This window comes from Doryrhamphus excisus, linkage group LG2 (assembly GCF_037039965.1).
Source record: "Doryrhamphus excisus strain RoL-2023G ecotype Guam linkage group LG2, RoL_Dexc_Guam_v1.1, whole genome shotgun sequence".
Classification (NCBI taxonomy): domain Eukaryota; kingdom Metazoa; phylum Chordata; class Actinopteri; order Syngnathiformes; family Syngnathidae; genus Doryrhamphus; species Doryrhamphus excisus.
In genome coordinates this window covers 17,974,724-17,988,314 of record NC_136358.1, presented here as the reverse complement: position 1 = coordinate 17,988,314, position 13,591 = coordinate 17,974,724, and the positions used below count along the sequence as shown (strand labels likewise).

Below are 13,591 nucleotides of genomic sequence, written 5' to 3'. Positions count from 1 at the left end.
TCACAAGCGTGGTCTCCTGCTACGGGCGCCATGACGGCTGTTCAATATGTCTGATAGACAACGTTAAAGGCCTCTGGTGGAATAACCCGGCCCTTAATTGAAATACGCTCACTTGTCTTAAACACAAAAACCCACTCAGGTGTGGACATGATTGGCATGTGGACTACACATTGATTACATGAACAGCCTGTTTGGCTATTAGAAAACAGCTACTTCATCTCCAGGTACTACATACCACAATAAACACAGCCAACCAATGACAGGGCACATACGTATAGACAGACAACCATTCACACTCACATTCATACCTATGGACAATTTGGAGTCGCTAATTAACCTAGCATGTTTTTGGAATGTGGGAGGAAACCGGAGTACCTGGAGAAAACCCACACATGCACGCGTAGAACATGCAAACTCCACACAGAGATGGCCGAGGATGGGATTGAACTCGGGTCTCCTAGCTGTGAGGTCTGCGCACTAACCACTTGTCCACTGTGCAGCACAATGCTATTTCAATCCATCCTTTTTCTATGCCGCTTATCCTCACAAGGGTTGAGAGTATGCTGGAGCCTATCCCAGCTGTGTTCAGGGGCAAGAGGCGGGGTACACCCTGGACTGGTGGCCAGCCAGCCAATCACAGGGCACATATAGACAAACAACCATTCACACTCACATTCATACCTATGGACAATTTGGAGTTGCTAATTAACCTAGCATGTTTTTTGGAATGTGGGAGGACATCGGAGTACCTGGAGAATCAAACTAGGGCCTCCTAGCTGTGTGGCCTGCACGCCAACCACTCGACTACCGTGCAGCCATTTTGAAATATTCATATTACAAATATTAGATTCATTCATTCATTCATTTTCTACCGCTTTTTCCTCACAAGGGTCACAGGGGTGCTGGAGCCTATCCCAGGTACACCCTGGACTGGTGGCCAGCCAATCACAGGGCACATATAGACAAACAACCATTCACACTCACATTCATACCTATGGACAATTTGGAGTCGTATCTCAATCCATAAAAATTACATTTTTTAAAATAAAAATTCATTATAAAAATGAGATTTTACACATAAATATGAATTATTAGCGACACCCAATAATTCTGTTGGTCTACATTGACAACTGACTTAGCTTGAAGGACAAAAATGCCCTCTAGCTTGACTTAATAACGCCATAAATTGTAGCTCCAACCACATGAAACAACAACAGGGTGTTATCAGACATGTACGCACCTGTCAGGTAGCTTTATGGACACCATGTATAGATTAACGCTTCAGTGTGTGTGTGTGACAGCTCGGACGCACATTGACCTGTGTGTGTGTGTGTGTCCAGTTGCTCCATCAGCTTCTATTTACTGTCAGTCCTCTTGACATATTTCTACGCTGCTGCCCGGAGGTCATAAATAGTTTCCCAACAGACGCGACTTTTCTTTATGTCTGACTTACTTTGTGTGCCACTTGTCTCTCACAGATACACAAAAAACACACAAACACACACACAACACTTTAACTGGTGTTTTTTCCCTACAAAGCACATTGAAAAACAGATAGAATTTCATTTTCAAGTCCATTCATTCACTTTCTACCGCTTTTCGGGGTACACCCTGGACTGGTGGCCAGCCAATCACAGGGCACATATAGACAAACAACCATTCACACTCACATTCATACCTATGGACAATTTGGAGTCGCCAATTAACCTAGCATGTTTTTGGAATGTGGGAGGAAACCGGAGTACCCGGAGAAAACCCACGCATGCACAGGGAGAACATGCAAACTCCACACAGAGATGGACGAGGCAGGAATTGAACTCGGGTCTCCTAGCTGTGAGGTCTGCGTGCTAACCACTAGACCACCGTGCCGCCCATTTTCAAGTCCAATTTCCGACAAAATGTTATTCTCGTTTTCGTACACTAGTCCGTTTGCCCGCATATGATCTTGTGGAAACGAGCGCCCAAAGAATTTATTCCACGTATTGGTGACTTAAGTTGTTTCTCACTGTGAATCAACATTTTAGCTTTTTTCTTTACATTGTTGCTTTATTATTAATTTTTTTTTGCAATTTTGCTGTTGTTATTAGTGTTTAATTGTATTTTTATAATGAGTCCCAGGACACAAATGGCCCCCAGGTTGCAATATGGACACCCCTGCTTTATAAGAAATGATCATAAAGCCAATAAACAATGTGTTATATTTACCAACAATGTTCTAATCACGTAAGCATTGCCAAAACGTGCAATTTTTCAGCAGATGTTTTCCAGCAATTCCCGAGCGAGAACCATGCGTGGAATTTACAGCTGCATCATTTTTCTGAGTGCTTCACTCCACAAGTTGTGGAGAGGTGACTGAAGCTCCTCTTCCTCCTCCTCCTCCTCCTCCTGCTGTGCACGCGGAATTCCTGCTGACTCCTGTTTGTTAATGTTTTATACGCTCCGGTCCGAGACGGCGGTGGCGGGATGAAAGGAAAGCTAAAGGTTAGCAAGCGGCTGATGCAATTTTTGGAGGGTATCTTGGAGGATAGAAACATTTCAATGACAGGAATGTGGCATTTATTAATACACAAATAATGGGTGATTAATGAAGACTCCAGTATCGTTTCACTGACTCATGGGTACTCCACAAAGACTCAAGTTTTACTGACTCATGGGTTGACAAAGATGCCAGTTTCCCTGTTCAAACGGTGCTCAACAAAGACTTGAGTTTCCCTGGCTCACTGACTCGGGTTTTACTGACTAGCGAGTTTACAAAGACTCCACTTTCACTGACTCATGGGTGCTCGACGAAGACTCGAGTTTTACTGACTCACGGGTTGACAAAGATGCCAGTTTCCCTGTTCAAACGGTGCTCAACAAAGACTCGAGTTTCACTGACTCGTGGGTGCTCGACAAATACTCGAGTTTTACTGACTCACAGGTTGACAAAGACTCCACTTGCACTGACTCATGGGTGCTCAATGAATACTCGAGTTTTACTGACTCACAGGTTGACAAAGATTCCAGTTTCACTGACTCATGGATGCCCGACGAAGACTTGAGTTTTACTGACTCACGGGTTGACAAAGATGCCAGTTTCCCTGTTCAAACGGTGCTCAACAAAGACTTGAGTTTCCCTGGCTCACTGACTCGGGTTTTACTGACTAGCAGTTTGACAAAGACTCGACTTTCACTGACTCATAGGTGCTCAACAAAGACTCGAGTTTCACTGGCTCACTGACTCGGGTTTTATTGACTAGCGGGTTGACAAATACTCGCTCACTCATGGGTGCTCGACGAATACTGAAGTTTTACTGACTCACGGGTTGACAAAGATGCCAGCTGCCCTGTTCCAACGGTGATCAACAAAGACTTGAGTGGTTCACTGACTTGGGTTTTACTGACTAGCGGGTTGATAAAGACTTCACTTTCCCTGACTCATGGCTGCCCGACAAAGACTTGAGTTTTACTGACTCACAGGTTGACAAAGATGCCAGTTTCCTGGTTCCAACGGTGCTCAACAATGACTCCACTTTCACTGACTCATGGGTGCTCAACAAAGACTCGAGTTTTGCTGACTCACGAGTTGACAAAGATGCCAGTTTCTCTGTTCAAACGTTGCTCGAGTTTCACTTGCTCACTGACTCGGGTTTTACTGACTAGCAGTATGACAAAGACTCAACTTTCACTGACTCATGGGTGCTCAACAAAGACTCGAGTTTCACTGGCTCACTGACTCGGGTTTTACTGACTAGCGGGTTGACAAAGATTGCACTTTCGCTGACTCATGGGTGCTCGACGAATACTCGAGTTTTACTGACTCACGAGTTGACAAAGACTCCACTTTCACTGACTCATGGGTGTTCGACAAAGACTCAAGTTATACTGACTCACAGGTTGACAAAGACTCCACTTTCACTGAATCATGGGTGCTCGACGAATACTCAAGTTTTACTGACTCACGGGTTGACAAAGACACCAGTTTCACTGATTCACGGGTGCTCGACACAGTCGAGTCTCTTCTGTCTCATGGAATTGAGTTGCCCATCACTAGTAGGAGCCACAAAAATAACACCAAAGATGCTTATAAAAACACAAGAAGATCAGGGTTAAAAATAAGCTAAATCAATATCGTATTGAATTATTAGCAACATAAATGTTTGGCGACAAACGAATCGTGCCTGAGCAAACTGCGCCCTCTGTTGGTGGCTGTCAAGTCTGCGAATCCCAGCATCCGACAGCTAATTGAAGCTAAAAGCTAATGAAATGGTTTTATTCAGCAAAGTAGATGCTTCCTCCCCTTTGCAAATTCCCTCCACTAAATTATTAACTCCGTGAGTCAGAGGAGTGTGTGAACAGGAAGTTCAGCATGGGTAAAAAAAAATGTGGCTGCGGCTGCTCCTGCGTGCCTCCTTCGGTGGAGGGGGGCTGTCCTCCGTGTCTTCGGAGTGGGACAGGGTGACGCATCATCATGCACCACTCGTCTGAATATTTTAGCAGGAAACATTAGTGACGCGCTTCCTTTTTTTTTTTTGGTTGCGGTTTCATGATTCTGCTCTTTGTCCGTCATTAGTACCACAATGCAAAGGTGTGTATACAGTACTGTAGTAGTAATGTACAGTACTGTATATATATATATATATAGACGCTGGCAGTGCGGGTGCTTATGTGGGTGATTACTCAGCATCCTGACCTGTCACAGCCTCTTGTACAACTGATAAATCTAACTATACTACTACAACTACTTTATATTGTGTACATTGGGAGGAAAATGCATGGTCAGACTAAAATGATGTATCACAAGCTAGCAACTCTCAAAACATTATTGTTCTGTCCATACACAGACTATAGCTTGGCTGTGATATTATTAATATTATTATTTTTTTTTTTAACATGGCTGCACCTTAAGTCCAATAAGTCGGACTGACTTGAAATTTCTCTACAAATCACAGGCTCTAACTTTAAGGTGTTTCGCCGAATCGCTGCAAAATTTGGTAGACACCTTTAGGTTGATGGACGAGCCTTTGGGTGTCAAATTTCAGGAAGATTGACCGAAAGCCGCTGTCAAGGTTTAAGTGGACACAAGATCGGAAGCCAGTGGTGTCCAAAGTGCGGCCTACAGACCATCAAAAAAAAGTTATGATATTATGGGAATAATAGTTATGGTTTAATTTCATTTGAACATGCACCAGATTACAATTGAATGCATCACATAATCAGTTCACAGTTCCACATGTCCAAAAGGAGTAGGAAGAAGCAAAGCTTATTAAATCCTACCCCTCCATCTGGTACTTTTACAATCAGTAACTGTTACATTTGTTCACTTCCTGCTTTCCTAATATAATTTAGTTTTAATGTATTTTATTAATTTTGATCTATTTATTTATTTTTGTTACATACCAAAGTAATGGTAATGGTTTAATTTCATTTGAACATGCATCAGATTACAATTGAATGCATCCCATAATCAGTTCACAGTTCCACATGTCCAAAAGGAGTAGGAAGAAGCAAAGCTTATTAAATCCTACCCCTCCATCTGGTACTTTTACAATCAGTAACTGTTTCATTTGTTCACTTCCTGCTTTCCTAATATAATTTAGTTTTAATGTATTTTATTAATTTTGATCTATTTATTTATTTTTGTTACATACCAAAGTAATGGTAATGGTTTAATTTCATTTGAACATGCATCAGATTACAATTGAATGCATCCCATAATCAGTTCACAGTTCCACATGTCCAAAAGGAGTAGGAAGAAGCAAAGCTTATTAAATCCTACCCCTCCATCTGGTACTTTTACAATCAGTAACTGTTTCATTTGTTCACTTCCTGCTTTCCTAATATAATTTTTTAATTAATTTTTATTTTTTTTCATTTAATTAAATTTTTTTTTTGTCACGTACCGAAGTACAAGATGATATGACCATACAATTACATAATGGGTACCATATGTCATACACATAAAGTCATAATATTACGAGAAGACAGTTTACAAGATGAAAGTTGAAATATTAATGTTAATAATAATAATAATAGGGTTTTATATCACATTTTTCGTCAAATATACATAAGTTCTTAGCATATGATTGACATCATATTAAAGCGGCTCTCGGATCCTTTCATCTCTCGCTAAGTTGGACACCTCTGCTGTCAGTCAGCGAGGATTTGTCTAATAATAATCATAAAACTCTGAGAATATCTCCATCACATGATTGTTAGCATGTCGTCCAATCAACCTGTAGGTGGCGCCACAAATGTTAATGTCTTGGGGAAGGACTCCCGTGCATCTGCTAGTCTTGACCTGTGTGTGTGTTTGCCACCAAGACATGCAAATGAGGTGCTTTTACCGAGCGCAAAGAGGAATGATTAAAAAGTCTTGTTTTCAATGTTGTCCTAATCAAAAAAAAAAACACCCGCGCATGCAAGCTGCTTTTGTTTTGTTTTTTTTTAGCAGAGGATTTCCTGCATGGGCATCACCATCCTGACCCTCCGCTCAACCCCCGTGCGTACCTTTTTGGAGCCTTTCAAACAGGAAGGACCAAACAGTCGCTACATTTAATGTTTCCAAGTTGTCACCCTGGAAACGTAGCCACGGCGGGCTTGATGCCAGCGAGTTAACACAATGGAATGGCAGGCGTGTTGGACGGAGCACAGCGGGATTGTGGGTATGTTTCTCCCCCCCCCCACGTGCTGCTGCCAAGACGCTGATGGCTTCAAGATGCCACGGTGAAAAACGACACCGAGGCAAGGCGGCGACGTCTCGCTGAGAGAATATTCAGTAGGACTCGCTTGAGGAGTGAGCTCAGACCCGGGACAAGACTTTCTTGTTGTTTGGTTACCAAAGACTAGAGATTTAGATTAGATTAGATTAGATTACAAATGTATAGCATGGCCTCGCCGTGCCCCTTAGGGATTGTTACCAGCTCCAACTTTTACTATTTAACAGACCGCAATAATAGAAAGCATAATAGTGTGACATAAGTATGTATACGTAAGTATACATTCTCTGGTTGCCTGCAAATTCAGAGCTAAAAATGTAAACAAGAATGTACTTTATTACTGAATAAGCCATCTATTAACATTATTATTATACTTAAATTATCCTTTCTTGCCCCCTTTTATAAGATGGTGCTTGTTAAACACAGGAAGTCAACAATCCATCAGTAATTGCGGCCTGCCATGAATGTATTTGGACCGCCATCGATGAATTTGGGACTATCATTATTTTATGAGGGGATTTAGCTCAACCTGTTCATGCTTGCTTACAAACACATTATGATGCATCTGTTCATCAACATCATGAAATATTGATGAACGGTCAGCAATTAAAGAAGAATAGTAAGAAAACAAAACATCCAAAATATTAAATATAAACATTCATTCATTTTCTACCGCTTATCCTCATGAGGGTTGCGAGTATGCTGGAGCCTATCCCAGCTGTCTTCGGGCGAGAGGCGTGGTACTCCCTGGACTGGTGGCCAGCCAGCCAATCACAGGGCACATATAGACAAACAACCATTCACACTCACATTCATACCTATGGACAATTTGGAGTCGCTAATTAACCTAGCATGTTTTTGGAATGTGGGAGGAAACCGGAGTACCCGAAAAAAAAACCCACGCATGAATGGGGAGAACTCCACACAGAGATGGCCGAGGGTGGAATCGAACTGTGTTGTCTGCGTGCTAACCACTCGACCGCCGTGCAGCCCATTTGAAACATAAAATCCTAAAATATGTATTTTTTAAAGTCATAATATTATAAGAAACAAACAAAACACAAAGAATATAATTGCAATTCTAGGAAAAGTTGTACTATTTCTATAATAAAGTCAAAATATTATGAGTTTAAAGAAATAATAAAATCAATAAAATTCATGTCCAAGCAGAAGCTGTAATAATTCTACATTTGATCAATGTTACTTAAGATTTGTCAGATCAAAACACAGAAATAGCCGCAGAAAACATGTGACAGTAGCATCTATTTCACTACTTCCTGGTAGCGCACTCTAAGCATCATGGGAACTGTAGTTCTTTTTAGCATAAACATAAATAATCGTCTTGTTCCCATGAACCCAATATCATGGATGTGTCATGTGAGCATTTCTCCATTAAAAGAAGCCAATGAGGAACCAGCATGCAATAAATTGTGTTCTTTTTATGTTGACTTGACTGAGGCACTCAAATGCACCAGCAGACAAAATGAATGAAGGCATATGAGGCATTTAGCATAACAATACCAGCAAAAATATGAACTAAAGATGTGCTTTACGTGTGTGACTCATCAATGCAGCATGACAAGACCTTGCATGGTTGTTAAGCTCCGCCCACATCCTCGTGTCATCCTTTCTGCTGTGTGTGTGTGTGTGTGTGTTTGCTAAAGCACGCAAATAAACTTTTATGTCTGCGTATTATTATACGAGTCGATTAAAGTTTAGAATGTCATACGCATGGATTTATTTGCTATTTACCGCCTAATAGGGGTCGTGACTGTGCAGCTGATGTCCATGTCCTCACGTGCACATAAAGTTTTTATTTAAAAAGACCAAAAAAAAAAAAAACAAGACATGAGATGACAGTGAGGAGATGACGACTTTCTGGCATTCCTTCTCCTGGCTGCATCGCTACGGTTACCATATCCATGACAACCTCTCCCGCTGCTATTATTGGCCGTGTCGTCAAGGAGACAGGGCGGCTCATTATGGGATGGCGTGACGGAAATAGAAAGCTCGCACTGGAAGCGATATGGTGGAATTACATAAGAGATGTAAAGCAGGGAGGCGTGTGACACACACCTTTTTACATCAAGTCATCAGTTTGATGCACTTCAATGAGAGCGACGATGCCCCAGATTTACTAGCACGGGGTGGGCAAACTGCGGCCTGCGGGCCACATCAGGCCTGCCAAGCATCTTAGTCCATTTCCAAATTCCTTTTTTTAAAAAAAAAAAACTTTAACATGGAAAGTGTATCAAACCAAAAAAAAAACACCCATACATATATTCCCACCGCAAAGCATGCTGGGTAGCTTGTGGTTCTGCATTTTTGCAAGATTGCAAAATAAAAAGTAAACAAGGGGGTAGGATACTATTGGTCGGACTACCCGGCATGCCTTGCGGCCATTTGGAAATAACATGCTATGTTTATTTGATTTACGTGACATGCTAACCTACTGTTAATGTGTTGTGTTTTCGTTTTGTTGCACTGTGAGCAAGTAAGTCGCTCTGCTTGATAATGGCAAGCATCTTAGTCCATTTCCAAATTCCATTTTAAACCTTAACATGGAAAGTGAAGCAAACTAAAAAAAAAACCACCCATACATATATTCCCACCGCAAGGCATGCTGGGTAGCTTGTGGTTCTGCCATGCTGGTCGCATTTTTGCAAGATTGCAAAATAAAAAGTAAACAAGGAGGTAGGATACTATTGGTTGGACTACCCGGCATGCCTTGCGGCCATTTGGAAATAACATGCTATGTTTATTTGATTTACGTGACATGCTAACGTACTGTTAATGTGTTGTGTTTTTGTTTTGTTGCACTGTGAGCAAGTAAGTCGCTCTGCTTGATGACGGCAAGCATCTTAGTCCATTTCCAAATTCCTTTTTTTAAAAAAAAAACTTTAACATGGAAAGTGTAGCAAACCAAAAAAAACCCACCTATACATATATTCCCATCGCAAGGCATGCTGGGTAGCGTTGTGGTTCTGCCATGCTGGTCGCATTTTTGCAAGATTGCAAAATAAAAAGTAAACAAGGGGGTAGGATACTATTGCTTGGACTACCCGGCATGCCTTGCGGCCATTTGGAAATAACATGCAATGTTTATTTGTTGATTTATGTGACGTTTTTCGTTTCGTTGCACTGTGAGCAAGTAAGTCGCTCTGCTCGATGATGGCCCATTTCAAATATACAGACGGTCCCTCCACCAAATGTTTTAACCCGCTGTGGCTTTCTTTTTTTTTTCCTAATAAGAAAATACACAATTCAAAACGCAGGTGGGCCTTAATCCATTATTTATCTTGGGTCTGCGCTGCACGTACAGAACGTCACTTTATTGATTTTGATGCCAGTGAACACATGGAAAAAGTTTTAAGTCAAATGCCTCTACTAGCCATCGTAATGTGTTATAGGGCGTTATATTGTATTGAGCTTTACGCTATGGAAACAGTCAATGTGTTAATGTGGTGTATATTAATGAAGAGAAAAAAAATCCTTTTTTATTCTAATGCAACAAAAATATTTTAATGTTCCGCTCCCTTTTTACTGAAGAGACTCACTCTGGAAAGTTTAAGTATTTGCACATTTATGAGCAGATTTTAGTGAGAAATTGGTATAGTTGAGCCATTCAAAGCCAAACAAACAGTAGAATTTGCCATAATTTCAAATAATCCGGTGTGTGTTAATCCCATATAATTCACTGGTAAAGAAAATTAAGGAAGCATCAAGTAAACATATTAAAAAATTGTGTTTTTTTTCCCACAAATTTACTTGTCTAGAACATTCATCGCATCATGTCCGTGACAGGACGACGCTGTGACAGATGTTATACAGCCTCACAGGGATTAGCGTGAACACACACACACACACACACACACACTGCCTCACTCCAACAGCGGCGAGCAGTAATCATTAAATCCATCCATCTATCCAGGAAAACTGGAATTCTTTGATCGCTTTTATTATTACAAACTCCATATTGGGCATCGGCCATCATTGCGCCCAAACAATGACAAAATCCTCTTTGCGTTCACTTTCACTCATCGTTTGCACGTGCTCACACACGCAACGCGGCAATGAGTTTAATTAACGCACAAAAAATCTGCTGCAATATGAAGCTAATTCACGGCTTAACTTGAGAGCAAATGTGCCACGTTAGCATCTCTCCATTGAAAACAGCCAAAATACAACCAAGACGCAATGAATGATGTTACCTTATGTTTGAATTGCAATTACCGGTATACCTGAGGCTCAGCGCTAAACCTTATAACATTCAAATGCACATATGTACACATGTATGAAGGATTTTTTTTGCATGAATATTAACATGTCAATATTAATGTTAAAACAGATCACAAAGTTAAGGGGGTTCGGACATATTAGCCAAGATGTGGAACCTCGCTCCTTCTTTTTTCTTTTCTTTTCTTTTCATATTTACAAAGTTAAATTCAGTTCGGATTAGTCAGGTCTGATTGCACTCTGCAGGTGGATGTTAAAATGACACCATAACCACACGCAAATCCTGCACCTGAGGCTCAGAGCTAAATCTTGTCACATTCAACCGCAAAAACCAACAAAACAAAGCAATTTTTTTACATAAATATCAGCTTAAGTTGACGTGTAAAACCAGGTAGCAAAGTTAAAGGGTTGCAGCAATATCAACCAACATGTGGAACCTCGCTCCTTCTTCTTTCTTATCTTTTCAAACCTTATTACATTCAAATGCACATATGTACACATGTATGAAGGATTTTTTGCATGAAAATTAACATGTCAATATTAATGTTGAAACAGATCACAAAATTAAGGGGGTGCGGACATATTAGCCAACATGTGGAACCTCGCTCCTTCTTTCTTATCTTTTCATATTCACAACATTAAATTCAGTTTCGATTAGTCGGGTCTGATTGCCCTCTGCAGGTGGATGTTAAAATGACACCATAACCACACCCAAATCATGCACCTGAGGCTCAGAGCTAAATCTTGTCGCATTCAACCGCACAAAACCAACAAAATGAAGGAATTTTTTAGGCATAAATATTAGCAAGTTGACGTGTAAAACCAGGTAGCAAAGTTAAAGGGTTGCAGTCATATCAACCAACATGTGGAACCTCACTCCATCTTCTTTGCACCAGGCTAGTTCAAAACAGTATTGCCATAATTGTGACATAAATTCTGTTTTGATGAGTCGAGTCCGAATTATAGTGCCCTCTGCAGGTAAATACTAAAATGACAACATATTCACATGCAAATTATGGCATTTGAACACCTGAGGCTCAGAGCTAAACCAACAAAAGGAAGCGATTTTGTTGGATGTTAAAATGACACCATAACCACACGCAAATCATGCACCTGAGGCTCAGAGCTAAATCTTGTCACATTCAACAGCACAAAACCAACAAAACGAAGCAATTTTTTTACATAAATATTCGCTTAAGTTGACGTGTAAAACCAGGTAGCAAAGTTAAAGGGTTGCAGCAATATCAACCAACATGTGGAACCTCACTCCATCTTCTTTGCACCAAGCTAGTTCAAAACAGTATTGCCATATTTGTGACATAAATTCTGTTTCAATGTGTCAAGTCTGAATTATAGTGCCCTATTTTAAATGACAACATATTCACATGCATTTGAACACCTGAGGCTCAGAGCTAAATCTTGTCACATTCAACCGCACAAAACCAACAAAATGAATCCATTTTTTCAGCATAAATATTAGCTTAAGTTGACGTGTAAAACCAGGTAGCAAAGTTAAAGGGTTGCAGTCATATCAACCAACATCTTCTTTGCACCAAGCTAGTTCAAAACAGTATTGCCATATATGTGACATTTCAATGAGTCGAGTCTGAATTATAGTGCCCTCTGCAGGTAAATATTAAAATGACAACATATTCACATGCAAATGGTGGCATTTGAACACCTGAGGCTCAGAGCTAAACCAACAAAAGGAAGCAATTTTGTTGCTAAATATTAAAATAAGGCATGTAAAAGACATACAGTGTTATACTGCATCTCCTATCATTATACAATATTGCCATCTCAACGTTCAATTCCATTCAAAAGTATTAGTCCAGATGCGACTCACCAGATTGGAGTTGGTGGCGTTGGAGTCGTCTTCAGGGAAGGGGATGTAGACGGCTAAGGCCACACAGTTAGCGAAAATGGTCATCAGGATGATGATCTCGAAGGGTCTGAAGAGGCGCATTAAGGAACGAGAGACACGACACGACACAACACAACACACTCAACGGGTTCATACGTCTTGCTTATATTCCCCCATCGATCCCATCTGCCGTTTTAGAGCAGGAGGGATTTTTCATTTTGATCAATGCTTCAATCTCGAACACTTCACAGAAAATATCATTCGGTGCTCACAGTGTACACAAGGAAAACGATCAAAGCCGTTACGTTGCTAAGTGGAAGATAGACGGCCTCGCCTGTACGACGGAGACATGCCTAAATATGGCTGCTGTCGCGTGGAAGAGCTATGTTTTTTTATTTTTTATTTTGGAAAGGTCCTTGAGAGGGGAGTGACCTCATTATTTTTGGCCGGGAGAAAGAAAGTGAAGGAGAGACAGAGGAGGTCTGGTATTCATCAGCACTATTGCTCCTTTTCTTTTTCTTTACATCCCGTTTTTTCTTCCAGGATCCATGAGTTTCGCAATAGAGCTGAAAAATGTTGTCTAAATGTACCTGTTGTTTTATTTTATATATCAATACTTCACTTTTCACTTTCTGTATGTGTTACAAACAACATACTTTTGTACAAAAAAACCACCTCATGTTGGTTTTAGTGATGGATGAGGTCCGTGCAAACGGCCATAATGCTTTTTAAACGACTTGAGCACCCAAAAAAAAAAAAAAAAAACTCCACAGGCTGATGACAGGACAAGAAA

General features: G+C 40.7%; 1 protein-coding gene across 2 annotated transcripts in view; it reads right to left on the bottom strand.

Annotated features, from left to right (window-relative positions):
- The window catches only part of cacna1c (calcium channel, voltage-dependent, L type, alpha 1C subunit), a 143,400-nt gene that overhangs the window by 86,691 nt on the left and 43,118 nt on the right, over positions 1-13,591 (bottom strand). For both annotated transcript variants that reach the window (XM_078787170.1, XM_078787173.1), the window contains exon 3: positions 12,781-12,886. In XM_078787170.1, coding sequence (XP_078643296.1) covers positions 12,781-12,886 — 106 coding nt within the window. The remainder of the gene's footprint in view (positions 1-12,780; positions 12,887-13,591) is intronic.